Source organism: Panthera leo, chromosome A2 (assembly GCF_018350215.1).
Source record: "Panthera leo isolate Ple1 chromosome A2, P.leo_Ple1_pat1.1, whole genome shotgun sequence".
Lineage (NCBI taxonomy): Eukaryota > Metazoa > Chordata > Mammalia > Carnivora > Felidae > Panthera > Panthera leo.
This window is the reverse complement of record NC_056680.1, coordinates 64,676,851-64,702,904: the sequence shown is the minus strand read 5'-3', so window position 1 is coordinate 64,702,904 and position 26,054 is coordinate 64,676,851. Positions and strand designations below refer to the sequence as shown.

The window sequence follows — 26,054 nt, the reverse complement described above, 5'->3', positions numbered from 1 at the left end:
GACTAGGTTAGGCTCACCGCGTTGTTAGGGAGTGTGCAGAACCAGCTTAGGAGCCGAAGAGAAATAATAGAGATCATGGGGTCCAAAGACCTCCCTTTCTAGATGAGGAAACAGGTGCAGAGAGTGAGTTTATTTGCACGGAAGCTTAGAGTTTGTCACAGGGGTGATTTATAAACATTTGGCTCACATCACAGCGAGGGTTTTCATTCACAGAGGATGTGATGAACCGCTTTTTGTGACCCATGCGGGGGTTGGGAGCCCGCAGTCCTCCCCAGCCTCAGGGAAGGGCTGACCGCATCTCGTGTAGTGGCCGCCAGCAGCTCCCGGGGTCCTGGGGGTCATTCGCTCTTTCTTGGCCACTTGCTTTGCACAAAGCCCTGTGGGAGATACGCCTCAAGGGAGCGGCACCCCGACTTGACAGCCATGCCCTTCAGCATGCTTCTGGAAGCTTCTTTCTGCCCTTCCCTGCTCTCGAATCTGCCCCCTGAAGAGTGTCACACCAGGTTGAGGTGCGGCGTGGGGACCCAGGCAGGAGCTCTTTGCCAGCCTCAGCTTACCTCCTCCTGCCTCCAGATTCATGGCCCCGGGCTGCCATTCACCCCTGGCCCTCTGCCCCAGGCTTGGCCAGAGGGCCGTAGAAATGAGGAAGGGCCACCAAGGATTACATCATATTAAACCCTGGGGCTTTTTCCTGGTCAACCAGGACAAATGAAAGCCCTTTCCAGTTTTGAAATTCAGCATTAAAGAGTTCGAGGAAGAGGATGTCTCTTCTCCTTCTGCTAACTGGGGGCACGCGGTGTGGTTGGGCCGTGCACCCGCTATGTGGGGATAGCGCCGACCCCATTGACTGTTGCGACAGCGCGGCACGGGGTTCGCCGCCTGAGGTTCGAGTGTAGATGTTGCAGGGGCCGGTGTGGCCAAGAGCAAGCGGGAAGCTTTGAGACAAAGAAGTCGGGGCGCTTGTCCGCAGGGGTTTTGTGCGCCCCGTCAGGGATGCCTCAGGATCGTGATCCACGTTTCAGACGAGGCAGCTCAAGCCTTGAGACGCTGAGGGATGGTTGCCACGACCAGGTCACCAGGACTTTGAACCAGATCACCTCCGTGTCCAAGCTGTGCTGGCTTAGGGCACCGCACCGCCTTTTGTTAGCACCTGTGCTCTGTCCTTTGGTTGACGTCTGTATGCAGCTGGGGGACTTCCTTCCCTTTGCCTCCAGGAGGGGTTCCGCTCTTACGTGGCCTCTTGGCCTGGTCCCTTGAACCTCAGCACACAGTCAGTCTGTGCATGCGCAGGGGAGGGGCGGGGACAGCAGGTGGGACACCTGGAATGATGCCTCTCTTCCAGAACTTGGAGTCCTGGCCAGCCAGGGCTCGCTGGGGCAGAGTCAGAACCTATTTGATTCCACTGGGAAGTCTGTGGTTTCACTGTCGGATTGTTCTCATTCCCCGTGTTGCGTTTTGCCCGATCCCCGGGAAGCACTGTGAGGGCTGAGATTGGCAGCCTTATTAATTAGCAGCTCGGTGATTTCCGTATCGTCTCACTTCCCAGACTGCTAAGTCACCGTGGACCTTGAAGACAGTTCAGGTGCCCCTAGCAAATTCACCCTATTTTAGTACGTGCAGATGTTTTGGTCTCTGTTCATTATCCTTTTCACAAGGGAGGGGGGTGGGTCCCAGAGGACAAACCGCGTGTGTAGCAGAAAGCGGGGTATCCTCAGGGGATCTGCCTTGGCGAGCAGCCAGGCCTCCATTAAGTCATCTTGTGGTAATGCCTCCGTGGTAATGCCACCACGGAGGCCACCATGATAATGCCTCCTTTCTGAGGGTGGTTGGGGATAGAGGAGGACAAAAGGGCATGCCAGGGGCCTGGTGCAGAGATGCTTTAATGAATAGGGAGGCCTTCAGGACTTCCTGTTTATTGTTGTTGTTGTTGTTTTTAATGTTTATTATTTTTGAGAGAGAGAGAGAGACAGAGGGTGAGTGGGGGAGGGGCAGAGAGAGAGGGAGACACAGAATCGGAAGCAGGCTCCAGGCTCCGAGCTGTCAGCACAGAGCCCGACGTGCGGCTCGAACTCACGGAGTGTGAGATCATGACCTGAGCCGAAGTCGGACGCTCAACCGACCGAGCCCCCCAGGCGCCCCTGTCCTTCCTGTTTCGTATCACACGCAGAACCTACGTTTGCTCTTCTGTGTTAAGTAATATGTGGGCAGCCATGCAGCACCGGGTGACCCGGTCATTGGGCAAGTGCCCATCGACTCTGACTCATTGGCTCCCCCACCGGGAGCCCCCCGGTGGGAGGGGTGCCCGGCGCCTGGGCAGACGGCGTGTGTGGGTGGGAACCAGTGACTCCCGCCGGGGAGGGGCGTGCTCCCTTCCCAGAGAGCCTGGGAAAACCTGCGTGGCCTTCATCTTCCTCCCATTGACCTTCTCTAGAGTCCCAGAGATCCCCTTGGGTGACTGAAATAGCCATTAAAAAGCTGATAACAGCGTTGTGGTTTGGGCAGGGGCCCCTGTTGTTCTAAAGTCGGTAAGTGAATGACTTTGGAAAACCATCAGCCTTCACGAAAGCAAGAGTGGGCGGGAGAATTAGGGGCACAGGAAACATGGGGCTGTGGCCACGGTGGAGTGTTTCTGCCATCATGCTTCTTACCAGTTGGAATGATGCCCCCTGAGACGTTTGCCTTCTTCTCTGAGCCACAGTCACTGTATCGGCTGGAACTCACCCCCCTTTCACTAGAGCTCCTGAGACACAGAGCCCCCCCCCTTGTGAAATCATGGGGGCCCCAACCTCTGACCTCCAGGCCCGCGCCCCCGGTGTGATAGCTGTCCCCCTGTCCCTGGGCCCACCTACCTCCCATCTCCTTCCTGCCGCACAGCCTGGGCCTGCTTACTGGCCACTTACAGCTAGTTCTCAATTGTGCTCCGTGCGTCCCCCGGTCGGCACGTCCAGAATTAAAGTCCCGGATGCGGGTAGAAGGCCTCGCACACGGGAAGAGGGGATTTGTCCTTTGGGGGCTGCCGAGGAGGCCGGCAGGGTTCTGGATCAGGGCTGAGTCAGGGGCAGAAGCTCCGTGAGCCCTGTGGGTTTAGGGACTTGGTGGGGCCCACTTCTTCCCGGAAGCTATTCCCGTTCTTTTCACGAACGGCTGAGTGAGCGAGTCCACAGCCCGGGGATCCTGTTGCCTGTGCACTTGGGGTCTCCTGCCGGGGACACGGTATCAGAAGCCGCTCTGCCGTCGGTGGGACCCGCTGCAGGAAGAGAAAACTCCAAGGGAGTCGGACCCACGTGACCTGAACGCGCGCCATCTAGTCACCTACGTACCTCGGGTTCGCTGTGCCGTCAGCTGTGCACAGGTGGCCCTTCTCGCGGTTCTCACGCTACAGGTGGTGATGAAGGAGGTGAAGACGGGGGTCTTGGAGGCAGAGCAGGTGGAGGCGACGGAGGAGGTCGGGGGAGACGGAGGTGAGGGAGGCGGCCGTAACAGCCGGATGAGTCGTGGTGTCCGTGAAAACAGCCACTAGGAACTTAACCGTGACGCTTCACATGCGCGATCACCCTGAATGTTCCAAACCCTGACACGGTGAGCTCTAGTGGTCTTCCCCAGGCTACTCAACTACTGATTTCTAGAAACCCTAGAGCCAGCGTTCTTAGCCAATGAGGCGGGCTGCCTCACTGAGGTGGGCACGCCAGATCAAAAGACGGGAAGAAAATTGAGGCGGCAAAGGGAATTTGGGGGAAGCCGTGCGTTTGGATCGACAGGCTCTGGGCACAAGGTTTGTTTGTAGGGTGATGGAAGCGTTCTAAATTTAGATGGTGGTGATAAGCATACGAGTGCTGTAATTACACTGACATTCGTGGGATGGCACACAGATGCGCAGATTACATTTATGTTCGTGTAACTTCTGTCCCAGTAAAGCTGCTTAAAAAAAAAGTAAATAAAAAAGGGACGCCTGGCTGGCTCAGTCAGTTGAGCGTCCGACATGGGCTCAGGTCGTGATCTCGCAGACTGTGAGTTCGAGCCCTGCGTCGGGCTCTTGTGCTGACAGCTCCGAGCCCGGGGCCCGTCGCAGATTCTGTGTCTCCCTCTCTCTCTCTGCCTTCCTCTGCTCACTCTCTGTCTCTTTCTCAAGTATAAATAAACATTAAAAAAAAGGAAAGAAAGGCAATTCGTCCGCTACTTTCACTTTATGACGTCAAGGATCAGGACACTTAGAGCTAATTGTGTAGAAGGAAGTGTCTCAATATGGTGTTTATGGGGCAGTCTGTCTGTTTAGGTCTGTGGTGCTTGGGCGCAATGAAGTTCTCATGGAAATCGGACGGTTCTCTAAATAGTGGTCTTGTCGCTGCCACGCTTGGTGTCCTCTTTTGGAGACGAGGTTTTGTTTCTCTGATGAGTGTAGATCCAGGTATGTGTGTGGTTGAGTCAGCAGCTTGCATCAGTACCATATAAATAGGAAGCGTTACTCTCACTACACAGGAGGGCTGGCGTGGTGAGTAATTACTGAAAAATTAGTCCGTTTTCATGAAAATTGGTGATCGTCTGTAGCTGGAGGGAGGCCCAGTGTGAAATCTTGACCACCCCTAACTGTGTCCGTCTGGAAGTTATAGAGTGACGTGGGCATTGGATGCGGGGAATTTACAGTAGACTGTAAGTGCGTTCCCTTCTAGAATTGAATTCCGATTTGTCTTACACCTTTACCTGTGTTTTGTATCAAGTGACAAGACCCAGAGTGACTGTGTTTCACATACCGAGCTTCAGAAGCACTGGCTTGTTGCATGTGACAGGGACCCGTGACCTCACCAGCTGGTGGGCTGCAGTGGGTGGGGAGGGGGCCGCCTGGTGGGACAAGGCCCTAGCGGTGGCATTTGCCAGGGCAGCGCAGGGCAGGGTGTGGGAGGGCCGGGAGAGCCCCTCTGGCTTGGCTTTCACTGCATTTTCAGGCCGGCCTCCCTGGACAGCCCCTTCCCCTTGCCCACGCTGTTCTCATGCATTGTTGTTTGTTTCCGGGTTTGGTGTCCCTGTGACATTTATTTTTATTTTTATTTTTTAAGTTTATTTATTTTTTTTTGAGAGAGAGAGAGAGAGAAAGAGAGAGGGAGAATCCCAAGCAGGCTCTGTGCTGCCAGTGAAAAGCCTGACATAGGACTTGAACTCACGAACAGTGAGATCATGACCTGAGCAGAAGCCAAGAGTGGGATGCTTAACCGACTGAGCCCCCCAGGTGCCCCTGGTGTACCTGTAGCATTTGAAATCTTTCTGCATTAGGATTTCAGCTCATGGGTTTTGATGGAGCATCCTCACTGGGTGAAGACATTTTGAATCCCCTCGTTCCATACCAGGTGGTGTTAATGTTGGGTTATCTTAGAGTAATTAAGGGCACCTTCTGTGCCTTCATTCAGGTCCTTGAAAAGATTGTACATTGCGTGGGGCCAAGGACACAGCCCTGACGCCCACTGGAGACAGAGACGTCTCTTACAGACATCTTGTCCCAGCTGTTTAGTATTTGTGTCGGTGCCTGCTGTTCACGGACACCTGGAACCTTTCCTTGCTGGACAAGTCCTTGGTTTTCATCGCCTGAATTTATTCCCCCCAGCCAACGTTTGAAGCTGCCAGTCTGCCCCAAGGAAGCACACAGTTGCACAAAGTCTCACACTGACAGGTGGGAGACTGGGATTTGACCCCGGAGTCTGGCCTTCAGCAGTACGCTCCCATTTGTTACCCAGCAGATACCGCGCTGACCGTTACACTCACGTGTTCTCTGAGGCACGCGTGCGTTGGTCCTGTATTTTTATTCAGATAAGGAACTGCTCAAACCGCCCAGTCTCTGTCTCGAGAGCGGTGTTCCTCTTGTGCGTTCGGCAGCCAGCGTGGGCACCGATTTATTTGAAGCCCCGCTTGTCACAGGATGCGGGGGCAGCTGACGTGTGTGGAGTCAGGCCCTGTGTGTGCCCAGGCCGTGCTGTGATGCGTCTCACGGAAAGTGTGTCCTGCCAGGCTTATGCAGGTGGGGACGTGCCCTGGTGACAGTGCTCCGTGATATTCCTTCCACCCTGGCCTTCACCCTCACTGCCTCCCCGGGGGGGCAGAGGCGTCCCTGCCCCAGATCTGGGGTCGTCAGGGACAAGGGGCACGCGCTGGTCAGCTCGCCCTCCTACTTCCCACTTTGAATTAAAGAGTGCAGCAGGACGAGGGGTATGGGGCCATTTTCATCTGGGCTGTCAGAGAAGGCGCCTGAAGGAAGCAGCTTCTCAGGCCTTGAGGATGAGTGGATGGTGTGTGTGGAGGACAGGGCGGAGAACATTCCAGATAGTGAAGAATCCCCAGGCAGAGCAGGATGGGGAGGCATGCCTGCTGTGAACTGTGCCTTTGAGCTGGAGGGAAGCCAGGCCAGGAAGGTGGCCCCTGGAATATTCTGTGTAAGCAAACCACCTGAGGTAAGGAGCTCAGACTCAGCCCCACCTTTGAAATGAGGGCCTTGCGGGCCCATGGGCCTGGGAGTTTGCATTCTGCCTGGAGAGGCTCATGCGCTACTCTGGGGTGGGGTCTGACCCCATGGACAGCCAGGCCTACCAGGCTCAGACCCCGGCTCGAGGCACCCTTTACATATAACCTTTAAAACCTTGGGTTCTTGGGGTGCCTGGGTGGCTCAGTCGGTTAAGCGACTGACTTTGGCTCAGGTCATGAGCTCACCATCCGTGAGTTTAAGCCCTGCGTCGGGCTCTGTGCTGACCACTTAGAGCCTAGAGCCTACTTCGGATCGTGTGTCTCCCTCTCTCTGGCCCCCGCCCCCCATCTCTGTCTCTCAAAAATGAATAAATGTTGAAAAAAATAAATAGATAAAATGAAACATCAGTGCTCCATTGGCAGAGAGAGGTAGGTTAAGCACCTGCCTGTGTGCAGCGGGCATGTGCCCAATGAGAGAGGAAGAGTATCTCAGGGAGGGCCTGGAGGGGTCCGGAGAAGCCAGCCTGGGGCCAGCAAGAGGCCTGGAGGAGCGAGGAGGGGGGGCGGGCGCATTCCTGCAACTCCCAGAAGTATGGCTCACGAAGGAACTTTCTAGAAGACAGCACAGTCCAGCTGGACGATCCATGCCTCATCCCATCCTCCGCCTCCCCGTGCCCCATCGGCACGTCCCACGGGGGCTCCAGGACCGGCATGCCGGCTGCGGCTGACCTTGCAGGCTCATACCCCCGGCCCTCCCAGCTCGGAACAAAATCACTCAGCACAGCTTTACGCTGCAGGAGGCCATTCTCCTTCCTATTCACGGAGGCAGTGTGTCTGCCCCGCTCCACCGGACGTCCGTTTCCAACTCTGGAAAGTGTTTCTACAGCCACGCGGGTCTGGGGGGCAGTCCAGCCCCAGACAGTGAAGTGACCTGCTCGGCCACTGAAGGGGCTTCGGTTCACTGTCCCGGGTTCCCACCTTCCCCAGAGGCGTAGATGGCCCAGTGACGAAGGGCTCGGGTTTGAAGAAGCCGTAGCTGCTAGCAGCCACCTTCGGAGAAGAATCCTGGACTTTCCCTCCAGGCCCCGGGCCTCCTGCCAAGGAGGAAGCTCTGTAGGATCGGCCCCTGACCCTCCGGGGAGGCTGGCTAATCTGGAACGGGAAACCCACCCGGACAAACAGAAAAACGGAGCCCTGGGAGACCCAGCCGCACAGTGACAGGCTTGTTACTCCTGGCCGGGTTTTCATCACCCTGAGCCTGGCCGGGGGCCACTGTTTGCCTTTGAAGAGCGGAGGGACGTTTGCGCCTTGACCTTCCGGAGCCATGGGGTTGGGGGCGGTTAGCCTCTCCCTGCTGGCCGTATTTTACAAACGCTACCGTCTCTCATACTGTTCCATCTGCTTTCGCTTCCCAGGATAACAGGACTCTTGACTGAAGCGTCTATCTGTTCAGTTTTTAGAAGGACGGTTTTTATTGACCTGGGAGTTTTATATACGAGCAAATGAGCCACGCTTTGAAATTTCGCTCTTACTGCTGTACTTTGTCATGCATCCCTGTCGGATTTTGACAGTCCTTGAGGTGTAGAGTTGCCAGATAAAGTATAGGATGCCCAGTTAAATTTAGACAAACTACAAAAGCTTGTTTTGTTTTGTTTTGTTTTGTTTTGTTTTGTTTCTTTCTAGGCGAAGTCCCATGTAAGTTGAGACATACTTACACCAAAAAGCGGGTAGGGTGTCTATCTGAAATGCCGGTTTCACGGGACATCCTGTATTTTTATTTGCTAAATCTGGAAAGTTACTTGTATTCTAGAAAGATATCTCAGTGGTGTCAGGTTAGTCTAGGGCCTGAATGGGTTTAGGGGATGCCCCGGGGGCTTATGTGTCCCAGAGGGACGGGCTGGGTGGGGCCTAGGGGGGTGGTAGGAAGGCTGACCCTCTTACCCTTGGTTTATCCTCTCCCCACGTACCTGTGGTCTGATTTCCACCAGACGGTTCACCACCAACACGTGTATTCCTAATGAGTACTAATTACTCATTTATATGTAAGTAAATGCTATAGAAGAGAATTTAAAAAAAAATTTAACATTTATTTTTGAGAGAGAGAGAGAGACACAGAGTGTGAGTGGGGGAGGGGCAGAGAGAGAGGGAGACACAGAATCAGAAGCAGGCTCCAGGCTCTGAGCTGTCAGCACAGAGCGCGACGCGGGGCTCGAACTCACGAACTGTGAGATCATGACCTGAACCAAAACCAAGAGCCAGATGCTTAACCTACTGAGCCACCCAGGCACCCCATTCTTTTCTTTTCTTTTCTTTCTTTCTTTCTTTCTTTCTTTCTTTCTTTCTTTCTTTCTTTTTCTTTCTTTCTTTCTTTCTCTTTCTTTCTTTCTTTCTTTCTTCTTTTTAACATTAATTCACTTTTAAGAGAGAGAGAGCAGAGAGAGAGAGAGAGAGGGACAAAGCATGAGCAGGGGAGGGGCAGAGAGAGGGGGAGACCCCAAATCCAAAGCAGGCTCCAGGCTCTGAGCTGTCAGCACAGAGCCCGATGTGGGGCTCGAACCCATGAACCATGAAATCATGACCTGAGCCGAAGTCGGCTGCTTAACTGAGCCACCCAGGCACCCCCAGAAGAGATGTTTTAATAATTTAAGCAAACCCTGGAAGCAATTCTAGAAGAAAATGAGGAATTCATGTAAAAGGAAGAGGAGGACGAGCCTGTGCCCCTGGAAATGTGTCAGAAGATGTGATACAGAGAGTGTGGCCGGGGCTCAGGAACCAGCAGATCTGGGTGGCTGAGGCTCTCACGTGTGGAGATTATAAGGTGGGATGAAGGTGACCTTCCAGCTCAGGCAAAAGGGCAGAGCGAACTGGGGCCAGTATCTGGTCTCACTGCGTCCTTTCCACCAAAATAAACGTCCGAGACAGGGATGAGTCAGAGTACATCAAGTCAGAAAAGGAACCAAGTAGAACATACATGGATGCTCTCCAGATTCCTTGAGAGAGGGCAAGGGCAGTTATCAAGCTGGCAGCAGTGAACTGAAAAGAAAAGGTCAGGGCACTTGCCTATCTTGAACTGAACTTGCGAGAATCAAAAGTATAGTTAAAACGGCAGACAGGATGGGAAAAGCATTTGCTGCGAATAGCAGTCAACTGTGTTTCTTACCACATGAAGAGCTCATCCTGGAAGGATTTGAGGAATAAACCAGAGTTTCCAGTGGGCGGAGGAATCCACAGGCCACCCTGGGGGGTGCTCTCCCAAGCCTTGGGCCCTGGCTTTGCACTTCAGGGTGTAAACAAACCTTCTGCCAATAAACCTTCTGGAGGGGGGTCATTTAACGCATTTTCCAGATGAACCAGTTGACTCAGACTCCAGGTAACTGGCCCCAAGGGGCTCAGCTCCCGAGGGGTGGGTGGGCTGTGGCTCGCCCGGAAAGCCCCGGTGCCCTCGGTCTAGCTGACCTGTCTGAGGGTAGTTCAGAAGAAGAAAGAAAAAGGCCTAATGAGCTATGAGAAATGGTCAACTTCGGCATTTAAGACCTGCACCAAAAACCACAGGCCGAGGCCACGGTTTACCTCCGGCATTGGCCAGAAAAAAATTCCAGAAAAATCACCAGTGTCAGCGTGCCACAGATATTATGAAGTGGGCGGTTCTCTGTTTTGGGTGGAAGGATAAAGCAATACAGACAAGAGTTTCACAGAATGTATCTAGATTCAAAAACAAGAATGCGCATGAAACCTTTGGCCCGGTGGTTCTGTTTTCAGGGATCCGATGCAAATAATCAGAAATGTGGACAGTTTTATGCACAGAAGTGTTTCTTGGATTGTTGTTTGATGCTGAGATTTGCAAGTGGCTGCAGGTGTTCACTAGAGTAGTTTGGAATCTGAAAACAGTATTTACCAAGGCTTTCAAATACCATCTTGTACGGGTGCCTGGGTGGCTTAGTTAAGTGTCTGACTTTGGCTCAGGTCGTGATCTCACTGTTTGTGGGTTCGAGTGCTGCGTCCGGCTCTGTGCTGATGGCTCAGAGCCTGGAGCCTGCTTCAGATTCTGTTTCCCTCTCTCTCTGCCTCTCCCCTGCTCATCCTCTCTCTCTCTCTCTCTCTCTCTCTCTCAAAAATAGACATTAAAAAAAATAAAATAGGGGCCCCTGGGTGGCTCAGTTGGTTGGATGTCTGACTTCAGCTCAGGTCATGATCTCACAGTTTGTGGGTTCGAGCCCCGTGTCGGACTCTGTGCTGACAGCCCAGATTATGGAGCCTGCTTCCGATTCTGTGTCTTTTTCTCTCTCTGCCCCTCCCCTGCTCACATTCTGTCTCTGGAAAAAATAAATAAACATCAAAAAAAAAATTTAAAAAAAAAAAGCATCTTGTAGTGTTAACCGGGGAGGGGAAGGCAGCAGAACCCCAAATCATTGACCCCGTGTGATTTCCAGTGTCTGGCCGTGCATCGTAGTGGTGCAGGGTCCACAGGAGAGCTATCACTTACCCCACCTGCCGTCGTGGGATTCAGGTTCATTTTTATTTTCCATCTGCTCTGTGCTTCCCCAAAACGTACCTGCTTGTTTTACAATTTGGGAAAGAAAGAAAAAATACGTATCCCGATGGCAAAGAGCCGGCTGGATGGGGAAATGCCGGCTGAAATGGCAGACACTAGCGGAGGGGGAGGGGTGAACCCGGAAGGGGAGGCTTTGCTGCATTTGGGGGTCGAGGGTACCACCTTGTGCACTAACCCCAACAGCCCAGTTCCGTCCTCAGCACCTCAGTGGGGCTTCTGGTGGTGTCCTCTTGTCTCCAGACTTTGTGTCCTCCAGACCAGCCCATCTCTTCTTTTCTAATCAGAAACTTCCGTTTGTTCTTGCTTTCTTTCTTTCTCGTTTATTTATTTTAATGTTCGTTTATTTTTGAAAGAGACAGAGCACGAGCAGGGGGAGGGGCAGAGAGAGAGGGAGACGCAGAATCCGAAGCAGGCTCCAGGCTCCGAGCTGTCAGCACAGAGCCCGACGCAAGGGTCGAACTCAGGAACCGTGAGATCATGACCTGAGCCGAAGTCAGACGCCCAACCCACTGAGCCACCCAGGCGCCCCAGAAACCCGTTCTTAACTAACCGTATGCTCACCAGTATGGAATGGATTAATGTCACTTGAAGGACTAAAGTCAGGTTGCACACCCGCCTAGGGGAGTGGTCCAGGGCTTGGAAGTGCTGATTGAGATGCTCCGTTGCCATGGGAGATTTCAGAAAGATAGGCTCAAATTCAGTAACGTGTGTCCTTTGATTCTGAATCCGTTTTTTAGCGGGATCATTTGTAATCCCATGTGGTCCAGATGTCCCCTACACGTTCTCCGTAAGTAATTCAAACGTCGCGCACAGACGTATCATGTTTGTGCATTTTGTCTTCTCTCTGGGAGAACAGACCGAAAACTGATAGGATCCATCCCCGGGTGAGAGGAGAGAGGCTCATTTGGATTTTTTTCTTTGTGCTTTTCTTTAGCATCTAGATTTTCATAGTTAGCAAGTATTACATCTTTTAAAAAAAAAAAAAAAAAGAACGCCGTTTGTTTTGGAGGGAGAGAAGCAGTGAGAATATCCTCTCACACCTTGGGGCTTTGATCCGTTTTGCCCAGATTTTCTGGGGGAAGGGGTGACGGTGGCTGGGCCTCCCCAGGGAGTGAGCCGCGTCCTTCTGAGGGGTAGATGTCGGTGGGTTGAACCTTCTGGACTATCTCCCCAGTGCCCCCGAATCTGCCTCCCCAGCTCTAGAGAGCGGCCCCCAGCACTGCATTGACCACACCCACACGTGTATACGTGTCGGTCAGCGTGCACACGGTGGAGGGCGTAGAGTATCGCCCATCCGTTTCTATGCTCCCAGGCTCTGGACAGGCAGCCATTTGCTGGGGGAACATTCGGGTGATAAAGCAACTTCCTCAAAATGTGAATGAGTTTCTTGGGCAGCTTGGTGGGAAGGCACTTGGGATCTAAAAGCCCCACTGCCTGGGTTCTAATCCCCGGGATGCCCCTTCCCAGCAGGGGTAGTAAGGTGGACATAACCTTCCTGAGCCTCAGTGTTTTCATCTGTAAAGTGGGAGTCCCGCTGGCAGTGTAGGCTCTGTGCACAGTGGCTGGTGCAGGTGCCCAGGCACGTGGAACATTCCACCCGAGGCAGTCTGCGGTTCCTCTGCAGAGGTAGGGATGAGGTTGATGAATTTGGCTGTTATTTTTGCCAACATATTATTACTCTTAGAGCCGATGTGTTTTGCAGACAGAGTTCTAAAAGCTAATTACAGAGGTAATACATGTGCATGGTCAAAATTTCTTAAATCTGGAAGAGAAATTTGACCTCTTTCCACCCCAGGTTAATTCCTGCTAGTATTTTGTTACAAGCGTGTAAATCTTAAAGGACCCGTTTTCTTTGCCCGTATTTTAATGCGTCTTTCATTGGCTTGGTTCTGAGTCTCATGAAGACATTTTGCTAGAGTTGTGGAGCTGGTCGTAATATTGCTGTTGTAACTTTTGCCTAAGATTGTTGTCCTCATCTTGACATCTTAAAAAATGCCACCGAGCCCTCCTGCTTGGTAGAGGGGGGCCAATTATAAGGCAGACTCTGGATGTTTCCGTACCAGATAACAGACCGCCTGGGGCTTGATTACCAGTAATTGTTGCAGAAAATGCGTGTGCTCCCTGGAATGCTAATTATTTATATTCATTGCTTAAATCCAGCGGTTGACAGTAATTCTTTTTGAGTTGCTCTTTAGGCAAAGCAGTTGAAGCCAGAAACAGAGAGTAACTTCTGTCCTGACTCCCTTGCTAAACAGAGTGGTTACCTTCTCACGATTAACTTCTTTATGTTATGTTATGTTACGTTAAAAATGTTTATTTTTGAGAGAGAGAGAGGAGAGACAGAGTGCAAGCTGGGGAGGGAGGGAGACACAGTACCCGAAGCAGGCTCCTGGCTGCAAGCTGTCAGCACAGAGCCCGACGCAGGGCTTGAACCCACGAACCACGAGATCATGACCTGAGCCGAAGTCGGACCCTTAACCGACTGAGCCACCCAGGTGCCCCATCCGGTGTACTTTAAACAACTGTCCTTGAGAACTAGAAAGGTAAAGAAATTGAAGAAACAGGAAGAAGGCAATGCGAGCGATGGTGGATGTGGATAAGTGTGAACTTTTGACCGAAGCCTTTGTGTTCCTATCTTCTGCAGGACCAGGTGGAGCAGACACCCCCCGTCAGCCCACGAGACCTGGCAGGACCTGGCTTCCCAGCGCAGCCTGACCGGCTCACCAATCACCAGGGTAAGAAACGACAAAATCATGGTGACCCAGATGCCCTACCTTCCGACTGTGACTTTGCCACGTGCTGGGGCTCTGTATGCCAAGAAATCGTTCCTGCCCCTCATCCGAGAAGATTCTGGCCTTGGCTCTTCTCCCCTTTAAGGAAAACAAATTCAAAAACGGGGAGAAAATGCGTGGCTGTGAGATCTTCATATACAGGTGCCCCCTGCTTTTGGAAAGTCCGTTTTCCGCTAGTTCGCTTTTGCGAAAGACCTACCTCCGTACTTGTCTTTGCTAACCGAAAGCGATCCTCCAAAGAGGATTTCCACTTGGACAAAAAAGGACTCGGTGTTCCTTTTGCAGGGAGCCACTATTGCGCGGGACAGTGGCCCCGCCACGCCCCTGTTCCCGAGCTCTACCCCGTGCTAAAGCATCTGGCCATCAGAGCCTTGAGCTGTGAGCCTCTCTGTGTCTTCCCTCCATTTATGTCGTCCGTCCGGAAGCAAGATGTATCTTAAGCTATCGGAGAAGGCAGAGAGGTGATTTTTGGTGCTTGGAACGCTCACAGGGTTTGTCATATAAATTAACGGTAGCGAGGGGAAAGCTGTCTTTCTGTTCAGTGGGCAAAACTTCACAGTCAGTTCTACGGAGATTTATCTAAGGATGCAACTTAAGGGCAACTTGATGTTACCTATCCAGGGCTCCTCCATGGTGAAATCTTGTGGATTTTGGCACTCTTTTTTTCATGTTTATTTGCTTTTCAGAGAGGGTGTGTGCCCAAGTGGGGGAGGGGCAGAGAGCAAGGGAGACACAGAATCTGAGCTATTAGCCCAGAGCCCGAAGTGGGATTGCAACCCACGAGCCGCGAAATCATGACCTGAGCCGAAGTTGGAGGGCTTAACCGACTGAGCCACCCAGGCACCCTGATTTTGGCATTTTCATATTTGCACTTAGGCTGGTTTTGTGTGTCTGTGCTCTTGGTAATTCTCCACCTTTCTGTGATTTCTTCTGTTCCCCTTGTGTTAATTTCTGATGGGATCATCGTAGAAAAGAAAGGACGGGTTAAAAGCAAATTGGGTCTTAGGGATACATGCTTTGATATGGGGCGGGCAGCCCAAGAAGGGACCCAGTCTGGTTTGGGGGGAGGGACCAGGAAAAAGGCACATGACTCACAGTGTGGATTCCTACAGAAGTTAAGTCCAATAAATTGTAGGGTTTAGAGGTGGGAGGAATTAGAATAATCAGGTTTTTTAAATTGCTTAAGCAGAAAGAGGATGGAATGTTGCAAAAATAAAAGCTGGGAGCTTCATAGGAAGTCAAAGAGATGTTTCCTCAAGTGTTAGAAGATTCATAAAACAGTCAGGCTTTTCTGTGTCAGGCACACTTTCCTGGTCGTCTTTTAAAAAACTTGTAACAAGAAAGAGGAATATCGTTAATGTTGGCTTTGAAACTTTGGAAAATTTTAATTTATTACATTGCACTGCTTAGCAGTGGTCTCATTTAAGGTGAAATAATCTAAGTTCTGGTATTAATGTTCATACACAAGTCTACGTCAACGCTTTAGTCAAGAAAATTGACTAGATAGGAAATTTACACAGAAGGAGCTTATTTATTTAGTTTTAAATTATTTATGTTGAGAGAGAGTGTGTACGTGTGCAGGCGAGGGGCAGAGAGAGAGAGAGAATCCCAAGCAGGCTCCACACTGTTATTTGCAGAGCCAACACGGGACTCGGTCTCACAAACCGTGAGATCGTGACCTGAGCCGAAGTCAGATACTTAACTGACTGAGCCACCCAGGTGCCCCAGAACTTTTTTTTTTCCTTTTTAACGTTTCTCTGTTTATTTTGAGAGAGAGAGCAAGAGTGGGGGAGGGACAGAGAGAGAGGGAGACAGAGAGTCCCAAGGAGGCTCCGTGCTGTCAGCACTGAGCGCCACATGGGGCTCGATCCCACAAAAATGTGAGACCGTGACCTGAGCCGAAGTCGAAACCGTGAGCGTCTGCTCAACCGACTAAGCCACCCAGGCGCCCCTTGAAAGAACTTTTTGAAGCTTAAAGCTTCTTTAAGGTTTGACGACATCCAAGGTGTACTTTCAAGCATCCTGTAGATGTCACGTCTGCTCGGGTGGTGGCAGGGAGGGCTGCGCACCGAAGGCAGGGTGGGCTCCACGTGGAACAGAGCAGATCCCCTCTCCTGCTCCGGAGCTCCGCAGCCCATAGTTGAAGCTGAGGGTCTGATGCATCCCTGCACCTGAAGCAGGATCTCAGGGAATGAATGAACGCGTCTCCACCTGTGACATTGAACACCTTTCCCTCCGCTCCTCAGTAATTCTGCACACAGAGCTTGTAAAACAGGACAGTCAGAAGGACTCAGCCTGGCTGCACCGCAGGACGGGTGATTCTCCATCTCCTACTGAGAAGTGAGCCACCCAAGTCAGCAGGTCGCGTTTCCATACGCAGCGAAGAGAAGTCTATCAAAGGCTTCGAGGGAAGCGTGTGTGTCACACTCAGGGCGGTGAATGACAGAAGAGTGTCATGAAGGACCGGACACCGTGACGCTACGATGGGAAGAAATGACAGAAACAGGTGGGTGTGAGGAGCCCACGTGTTGGAAGTGAGCTGTTACACCAACAGTTATTGGCATTTTAATATTTTACTGTTTACTTATTTTGGAGACAGAGAGAGGGTGAGAGCTGGGGAGGGGCAGAAAGAGGGAGACACAGAATCCGAAGCAGGATCCAGGCCCTGAGCTGTCAACGCAGACCCCGACGCGGGGCTCGAACTCACTAACCGTGAGATCGTGACCTGAGCTGAAGTCGGACGCTTAACCGACCGAGCCACCGGGCGCCCCAGAGGGTGCTCAGAGAACTCAAAGGAAAGGGGAAGGTTAATCCACATCTAAAAGCATTTAGCAAGAATCTAGAAAACGGAGGACAAAGAGAAGATCTGCGGAGAAATGCAGACTTCACAGTGCGTGAACGACGTTTGGACTGACAACCAACCTGGGCACAGCCGGAAAATAACACGGGGTGTTTTCAGAGGGTCGAGGGAGAAATGGCTGTCTGCCTGAAAGTGGATAGCGACATCTACTGAGAGCAAAATAAAGCTTTTTCGGGCAAACATTGAGCACATTTGTGACTGGCAATCTTCCCTGAAAGATTGATTGAAAGCTGTACTTCAGTAAGATAAGGCCGGGAGTGTAGGGAACAGTAGTAAGGTTAAACTGAACGTTGGATGATAATTAGACCCTGGGAGCACACACACGCGTGCATGCATGCGTGTGTGTGTGTGTGTCTGTCTTGTGAGGTTTGTTTCGTGAGTGATTCTGTCATCATAAGACCCCAGTTGGGGGAAGTAGAATGTAAAACGATTTGAGGCTACGTTAAGAAAAAGTATACTAAGTTATGTATGTATTTTAAAATCTTAGCTGCATCTAAAACACGGATTGTAACTAATGAAAGAATATGTGTAAAATCTGTACTCGTAACCTAGCAGAAGAAGATATAAGGGAATCTGTATTTAATAAAAACAACCGACATCACCAGGAAAGGAGGAAAAACAGGATGTGAAGAATAAAAACGATGTCAGGCAGAAAATACTAAATAAGATTGTAGGAGTAATTCCAAGGATATCTGTTAACAGTATTAACAAGTCCCGATTGGTAGAAAAATACATAGAACCCTGCATCCAACAGATAGACTCTTGATTCTTTTCTTTTTAAAACATTTTTTTTTAATGTTTATTTATTTTTGAGAGAGAGCGCGTGAGCGGGAGAGTGCTAGAAAGAGGGAGACAGAGGATCTGAAGCAGGCTTCACGCAGTGAGTGCAGAGCCCGTTGCAGGGCTTGAATTCATGAACTGTGAGATCATGACCTGAGTCAAAATCAAGAGTCGGCAGCTTAGGGGCACCTGGGTGGCTCAGTTGGTTAAGCGTCTGACTTCAGCTTAGATCGTGACCTCGTGGTTTGTGAGTTCAAGCCCCACGTCGGGCTCTGTGCTATCAGTTCAGAGCCAGGAGCCTGTTTCGGATTCTGTGTCTCCCTCTCTCTCTCTCCCTCCCCCACTCATTCTCTGTCTCTCTCTGTCCTCAAAAAATGAATAAACACTAAAAGAAAAAAATTTTAAGAGTTGGCAGCTTAACCAACTGAGCCATCTGGGTGCCCCCTCTTGATTATCTTCTAAAATCTGTGTAACTTTTTAAAAAGTTGACCACATAGGGGCACCTGGGTGGCTCATTCGGCTAAGCATCCCACTCTTATTCTCAGCTCAGGTCTTGACTTCAGGATTCTGAGTTCAAGCCCCACGCTGGGCTCCACACTGGGCATGAAGCCTACTTAAAAAAATTTTTTTCAAGTTAACCACGTATGGAAAACTGCACTAAAGTTTTTAAATTTTTAAAAAAATATTTATTTTTGAGAGAGAGAGAGAGAGAGAGCATGCCCATGAGGGGGAGGGGCAGAGAGAAAAGGAGACACAGAATCCAAAGCAGGCTCTAGGCTCTGAGCTGTGGGCACAGAGCCTGATGGGGGGCTCGAACTCACGAACCATGAGATCGTGGCCTGAGCCAAAGTTGGATGCTTTTAGGCGCCCCTAAAACACTAAATTTTAAGCGATCCATGTCATGCAAGCCACGTTCTTTGACCCAGTGTGATTAAATCAGAAGTGAACAGAAAAAGTTCCAAACAAAATGTGTAATCTGCGCGGAAACTTTAAAACACACTGTTACCCGACTCCTGGGTTACAGAGAAACTCACAATGAAAATACCAGTTAGTCATTTAGAATTGAATGTAAAATGAGTGTACTTGCAGGTAGGAAGTTGTATGTTGCTGCTAAATTGTATTTGAGACTCCATTTCTAATCTTGGAAGAGATTAGGAACATCAAAGATGGATAACGCTAAGGAACGTAGAAGGAGTAGTTACAAAAATTAAGATCAGAAATTACGAGAATGGTGAAGAAAGTATCAATGGGTAGGGACCAAGCGAAATGTTAGTCTTTTGCAAAATCTGGCGAAACTGTGAACCTCTAGTAGAGTCCCTCAGGAGGGAGAAGGCACACAGGAAAACCACGCGAAGAGCGCGTCAGAGTTCAGACAAGAAAACCACGAACGACTTCATGCCTGTAAATGTGAAAATAGGGGCGAAATGGATAAAGGGTCTCAGCAACAAAGACAAAATTGCAACACCCAGTGCTGACAGCGATGTAGAGCAACAGAAACTCTCATTGCTGGTGGGAATGCAAAATGGCGCAGCTGCTTTGGAGGGCAGTCGGTTTCTTACAAAACTCAGCTTGCTCTTGCCGTACGACCCAGCAGTTGTGCACCTCGGTGTTTACCCAGAACAGCTGAAGATTTAGGTCCATGCAGAAGCCAACCCAGTGATGCATGTAGCTGCCTTCTTCGTCATTGCCAAAGCTCAGAAGCAACCAAGACGTCCTCCGTTAGATGGATGGATGAATAAACTGGTGCGTCCAGACAGTGGAATATTCCTCAGCACTAAGAAGAGGTTAACTATCAAGCCATGGGAAGACAGGGAGGAGGCTGGGCCGCACGGTACTGTGTGAAAGGAGCCCACCTGAAAAGGCGACATGCTGATAGGATTCCAATTCCGCGATATTCTGGAAAAGGAAAAACTACGGAGGTGGTAAAAAGACCAGTGGTTGCCCGGGATGGTGACAGAAAAATCTTCTCTGGGTGGAGCAGAGAAGATTTAGGGCAGTGACAGTACTGACGTTATAAAGACATATGATGTTACCAGGATGGGTATGGCTGTGCAGGTCCCCATATGGCATGCACACTACCAGGAGCGAACCCTAGGTCAGCCGTGGACTTCGGATGGTTATGGTGTATAAGCATAGGTTTGTCCGTGGTAAAAATGTACCATTTCAGTGAGTGATACTGACCAGCGGGGAGGCTCTGCATGTGGGGGGGGGGGGGGGGGCGGGGGCAGTAGGTTTATGGGAAATCTCCATACTCTCCTCTGAATTTTGTCGTAAACCTAAAACTGCTCTAAACAAAGTCTTTAAAAAAAAAAAACAACAACACCAAACTGACACCATTAGAAAGAAAAACTAACCTAGAGGTTACCTAAGAAAATCAAGAGTATTTCTCCTGCACGACGTGCAGGGAATGTTCCGTGACATGACCTAATGTATAGTTCTGTGAGTAGCGTAGACAGCACTCAGAAGTTTTAGGTAGAGACATCGGAAGAAATAAGAGAGAATAGTTGAAAGAGGAAAACAAAATGAAACAGTTTGACTCTTGGCAGAACACAAAATCTTAATAAAGAAATAACTCAGAAGAATGGAGTCAGTAATCAGTACCACCCCCTCGAAAGGGCTCAGGGGTTTTGCAGATGAGTGTCACAAAACCTTCAAGGAGCAAATAATTGCCCTCTTTGTATGAGCTGTTGGAGAGGTAGTGCCCAGAGCCTCTCCCACTCATCTTACAGTGTTTTGTAGCTTTGCAGGAGACGGTCCAAGAAATCCAGATACAGGCATATTTCACGTTACCGTACAACCACAAGGTCCACGTAAAACATTAGTCAAATTCAGCGGTCGGTCGTAAACATCGAACAAACGTTATGACCAAGTTGGGTTTATTATGATTGTGCAAGGGTGCTTTACCATCGTTACATGATGAAGACTTTATAACACGTTCAGAGATTTAAGGGGAAAAGATGGGCATCTCACCAGTGACCACAAGAACATATACAATTCTCCACTCGTGCGATGCAAAAGAAACGATAAGAGAACAAAACTCTTACTGAACCAGTACTTTCAGAAACCTCCATAACCAGTTTCTAATAATATATTTGTCAAAAAATGTACAGCATCCGTCATACACGCAGGAATAATATTAGAGTCGTGTCCATGAAAACCTGGAATCACACTCGAGTGCCTGTTGTCAGTGGGGTCTTAGCGAGTGCAACAGAATACTAAACAAACAGAAATGACACTGAAACGGAGCAATGAAATCCATGCCTATTTGCAGATTACCCAGACAGAGAATCCGCAGACTTACGAACTTTTAAAATGCATGAGTTCTGGGACGCCTGGGTGGCGCAGTCGGTTAAGCGTCTGACTTCGGCTCAGGTCATGATCTCACGGTTCTTGAATTCAAGCCCCGTGTCAGGCTCTGTGCTGACAGCTCAGAGCCTGGATCCTGCTTTGGATTCTGTCTCTCTCTGTCAGAAATAAATAAAACATAAAAAAAAAATGAATGAGTTCTTCAAGCGGGGAGATACAACGTGAGATCAACAGATAAAATGGCACAGTATCTTGTGCAACTATAGAAAACAATCAAGAGGCGTAATATAAAAAGAAATCCCACGGACAATAATAGCTAAAATCAGAAGGTATCTAGGAATAAGTTAAACTCAATTCCTTGACATTATATGATGTTGCTGAAGCACATAAAAAAGACGTAAATAGCTGGAGCCCTATCCCACGATCACAAATCAGAAGACTTACCTCGCAGAGGTGTCACGTTATCAAATTTACCTTTAAATTTAATGCAGATGTGACCAAGTTTTGCAGAGTTTTGGTATGACTTGACAGATAGCTTCTCAGTTTCTTTTTATTTTGAAGATTTTATTTATTTTTAAGTGACCTCTATGCCCAACATGGGGCTTGAACCTACAGCCCTGAGATTATCAGTCACACTCTCCCCCGACTGAGCCAGCCGGTCTCCCTAGAGGGCTTCTAACTTTAATGTGGGCGGGTGGTAACAAGGCTTCATTAAGAGTCCTCACAATTAGGAAAGTGTGTGAATGTTTCGTAGACGTAGAGACCCAAGGACCAGAACAGACAATCCCGTAAAGAGACCTACCCATTTATGGACATTCAGTGTAGCACAGAGAAGTCACAGCCGATCACGAGGACTCGCGGGGCTGGGCGAGGGTGACTGGAGGATCCCTACCCCCATACTATATCCTCAGTCATCAGTTGCCCGTCAGTTAAATCACAGAAGGTAGAAAACAGCGGTTCTAAAAAACTTAAGAGTAGGGAGAATCTTCGTGCCCTCAGGCTGAGAAGGAATTTCCTCTGTCCAGCTTAGCGCAACCGTAAAGGAAAACTGATGTTTGAGGGCATTGCAAACACGCATCTGTGTAGGGACATAGCGGCATTTAAAACCCTCACCGACGTCAGCCTGGGGGGGAGAAAAATCATTGCGGTGCATTTAACGCGCGGAGTGTTAGTATCCTCGGCTTATCGCGAAAGCCCTGTCAATAGGAGAAACAGTCAACTGGGAAAACTGGCCAAAAAAGCGTGCGCAGGAGGGCACACTGTGTCTGTGTCTGACTGCGGACACTCACGTCACATGGAACGTGGCAGCGACGGAGCTGGAGAGGGAGGGGGCCGAGGCTCGAGGTCTGTGATGGGAATGGAAGGGCCTGCGCTTCTCGGTCAGGGGTGTCAGTGGGGAGCCGTCCAGCGCCCTCTGTAGGGAGCGGGCTCGGGGTCACAAGACGCAGGCCTATGGGAACCTGCCGCCGACCCTGCGGGGCATCTCCGAGCCTCCCCGGCCCCCCTCTGCGGCGGACACCAGGGTCAGTGCTCGGTTCCCCGTAGCAAGATGCCCTGAGATCACATGACAGAAATTGGCAGCCATCTGGTGCCTCCTTACTGTGCAGGGCGCCCTCGGATGCTCCGATTATGGGCCTTAGGTTTGCGCCATGTGTTGGATGTCGACTCGGCGGGTCGTTCGCAAGGGACCTGCTGTGCCAGACAAAAGATTCTGTGACTTTCCTTGACCGGCCCTTTCTCTGGCAGAAAGATTTAACGCTCTTGTTTGTGTTCGCTTGCTCCTCATGTAAGCAGCTTAGTTTGGGGTGACAGTTGCTACAAACCCCTCACACTCCGGGAAGGGAGGCATTTTCCTTTGAAAAGTTGGCGGCTTGGGGCGCCTGGGTGGCTCAGTCGGTTGAGTGTCCGTCCGACTTCTGCTCAGGTCATGATCTCACGGTTTGTGAGTTCGAACGCCGCGTCGGGCTCTGTGCCGACAGCTCGGAGCCTGGAGCCTGCTTCGGATTCTGTGTCTCCCTCTCTCTCTGCCCCTTCCCCGCTCATCTTCTGTCTCTCTCTGTCTCTCAAAAATGAATAAACATTTAAAAAAAAAAAGTTGGTGGTTTGGTAACAGCTAGAATTGTGCTTGGCTGGTTTTTTAAAGATAACCCTTTTATGGCGGTCAAATACATAGGACAGGAAAACTGTTCCTTTTAACTGTTTTTAAGTGCACAGGTCTGGCATTCATTATTTTCACACTGTTGCATGCCTCAAGGCAGTAATTCTCCCCAGCTCTTGGTAACCTCTGTTCCGCTCTGTGTGTCTACGGTTTCTGGTTACCTCACATAAGTGGAATCACAGGGTATTTGTTCTTTGTGCCTGGCTTATTTCGTGTAGCACGGTCTTTGGGGTTCATCCTGGCGCATCAGTTTCATTCCTTTTATGGCTGAAGGCTGTTCCACAGAGCACACGCTTTATGTTGTTGGCCTAACCGTGAACGTGTGCTGGGTTACGTCCACCTGTAGCTGCAGCAAATAATACCTGCTGGGGTCCTGCTGTCCCTTCCTTTGGGTACAATTAATAATGTGGTCAAGCTTTTTCATTCTTTTCTTTTTTTTTTTTTTTTTTTTTTCTTTTGAGAGAGACTGAGACAGCGCAAGTGAGGGAGGAGCAGAGAGAAAGAGAGAGACGATCCCAAGCAGGCTCCGTGCTGTCAGCGCAGGGCCCGGAATGGGGCTCGATCCCACAAACCGTGAGATTGTGAGCTGAGCCAAAATGAAGAGTCAGACGCTTAACTGACTGATCACCCAGGCACCCCTGGGTCAAGTTTTTTCTTGACAATATTTTTGATAACGTGAGGTGTCCGAGGATTTTAGAAGTTTGGCTTTTTCTCATTTTGTTTTATTTTTAATTTTTTTAAATGTTTATTGTTATACTTGAGAGAGAGAGAAACAGAGTGCCAGCAGGGGAGGGGCAGAGAGAGAGAGGGAGACACAGAATCTGAAGTAGGCTCCAGGCTCTAAGCTGTCGGCACAGAGCCCGACGCGGGGCTTGAACCCATGGACTGTGAGATCATGGCCTGAGCTGAAGTCGGACGCTTAACTGACTGAGCCACCCAGGCGCCCTGGCTTTTTCTCATTTTAAACAAGTTGTTTCTGACAGCTGTCACTGCTCACTGCAGACGCTGAACTGAGCGACCACTCTCACCAGAGCACAGCTGAGCAAAGGTGGCCCAAAGAGCTGGGAGATGTTTCGCGTCCGCTTGTGGAGGGCGCTACAGTTGCCTGCGTGTTCGTTTCCAGACCGTGGTCCATTTGGAGACGGGGATATGTGTGCATCACGGTGAAGCCTCTGAAGATGTATTTAAACCATTGCCCATGGCCCCTGGAGTCCTACATCAAGGGACCCAGCGCCTCCCGTGGAGACCCCAGACCCCAGCCCTCGGCTCCTTAAAAGGAGCAGTGCCTTTCCACCCCGGCCTTTCGCACTCCTGTCCAACCTGTCATGGCTACTGGCTGTAGCTTCTTCTCTTGGTTGTCCGTAAGCCAGAAGGATGGTTGTTAGCACGCAGTTTCAACGTGCAGAACTATGTGGGGGGGGGGGGGGGGTGGGGAGGGCTGGCTTCCTTTCCCATAACCGTGTATGGACGGAGAGCAGATGTGTCGTGGGCATATTTCAGGACCTTCCGTATCTCGTTGGATAATCGGTTTGCCGAGTGGAAGAGACCAGAATTAGAGAAGATTGTCAGTAGAGAAGGTGAAGTAAGTCGAGAAAGATTGTTGTGTTTTGTTTCCTCCCCTGCGGGGAGCCACGGCAAATGTCACAGATGTTGGGGGCGGCCAGGCTTTGGACCAGTTATTCCCTGTGTCTGGTTTCTTCCAGGGGGGCAGGGGAGGGCCCTGAGACCGTGGGCGAGTTAGTAACCACTTTGCGGTTGAGATTCTTCAATAGCAAATACCCATCTCACATCATTACTGTGAAATACGTTTGATAGGACAGTGATAACTTGGAGTCTCACGCTTGTCCCCACGTGTCTTCGGAGTTTTCACTGTCATCGGAGCCACATAGGGGAAACTGAGCCGGAGATGTTTGGTAACTTGCCCAGAAGTGACAGAGAAGTCACACACTGGTAAAATCGGAATCAGAGCCAAGTCCGTGCAGCTTTACGGTTGGAGGTAACTTAGGGGAAACATGTAGCATGTGCCTGTACATATAAGCTGTCCTACAAGCGTTACTTTATGTACCATATTTACCCCTTTCTCCCGAGATCGTGCGTTTCTTGACGGTAGGAACCATGTCTGACTGATCCTGAAGGTTTTGCGATAGTGCTTTGTATTTAATAGTTAATATTTAATTTTTTTTTAACATTTATTTATTTTTGAGACAGAGAGAGACAGAGCATGAACGGGGGAGGGGCAGAGAGAGAGGGAGACACAGAATCTGAAACAGGCTCCAGGGTCTGAGCGGTCAGCACAGAGCCCGACGCGGGGCTCGAACTCGCATACCGCGAGATCGTGACCTGAGCCGAAGTCGGACGCTTAACCGACTGAGCCACCCAGGCGCCTCTTTAATAGTTAATATTTAAAGAATGACTGAACTCACATGCCATAGATGCGTGTGGCTTCCAGAAAGGTCCTGCGTTCCTGCCCCTTCCCTCCACGTGGGAAGTCCTGGTAATTCCAGGCACCTGAGATGAGAAGAAGTTAATGAAGACCTTCCTTTCGTGTGGTGCCATTTAGGAGGTGACAGGAGAGCTTGGGTTGGGATGACAAAGGACGAAATCAGAAAGTCAGCTGAGAAGACCGTGTGGCTCCTGCTGACCGTAGCTTTTGGACCAAGCTCGAGTCGTGGTTCATTGGATGCCCTCTTCCCTACTTCTCCTTTTACTGTGTTATCCACGAGAATATCGTTGACGTTCTACCCGTTTCACACACGCTCACATGTGCATGCACACATAAAAGTAACTCTTCATAGTGTCATTTCCTCACAGGAAAACAGTGCTGCCCCCTAAAGATAAAGTTCTCTTTCTCCCATTCCCATTCCTGAATAGTAATGAACATTGGCCTCTGCTTGGACATTGAAGCCAAAAAGTGATTATAATTTTGATTTCTTTTTCTCTCCCTCCATGCCTAATCACCTTCTATTAGGGCTGATATGCCAAAAGGCTAGGAGGAAAATCCTCCCTAATCCTTCTCCCACAAAATGACATCTTTCCGCCTTTTGGAATACATTCGGGCCACGTCTAATAATTGCGTTTGCCCACGTGATTAATGCTGCTTCTGCAGGATCCGTCTAAATAAATGACTGTAATGCTTATGGTCCTTCAGAAAGGTCATGATTT

At 50.1% G+C, this 26,054-nt stretch overlaps 1 protein-coding gene across 5 annotated transcripts in view; it reads left to right on the top strand.

The window, feature by feature from the left end:
• The window catches only part of GRB10 (growth factor receptor bound protein 10), a 191,161-nt gene that overhangs the window by 84,984 nt on the left and 80,123 nt on the right, over positions 1-26,054 (top strand). For all 5 annotated transcript variants that reach the window (XM_042914000.1, XM_042913974.1, XM_042913990.1 and 2 more), the window contains one exon: positions 13,641-13,731. In XM_042914000.1, the coding sequence (XP_042769934.1) occupies positions 13,641-13,731 (91 nt within the window). The remainder of the gene's footprint in view (positions 1-13,640; positions 13,732-26,054) is intronic.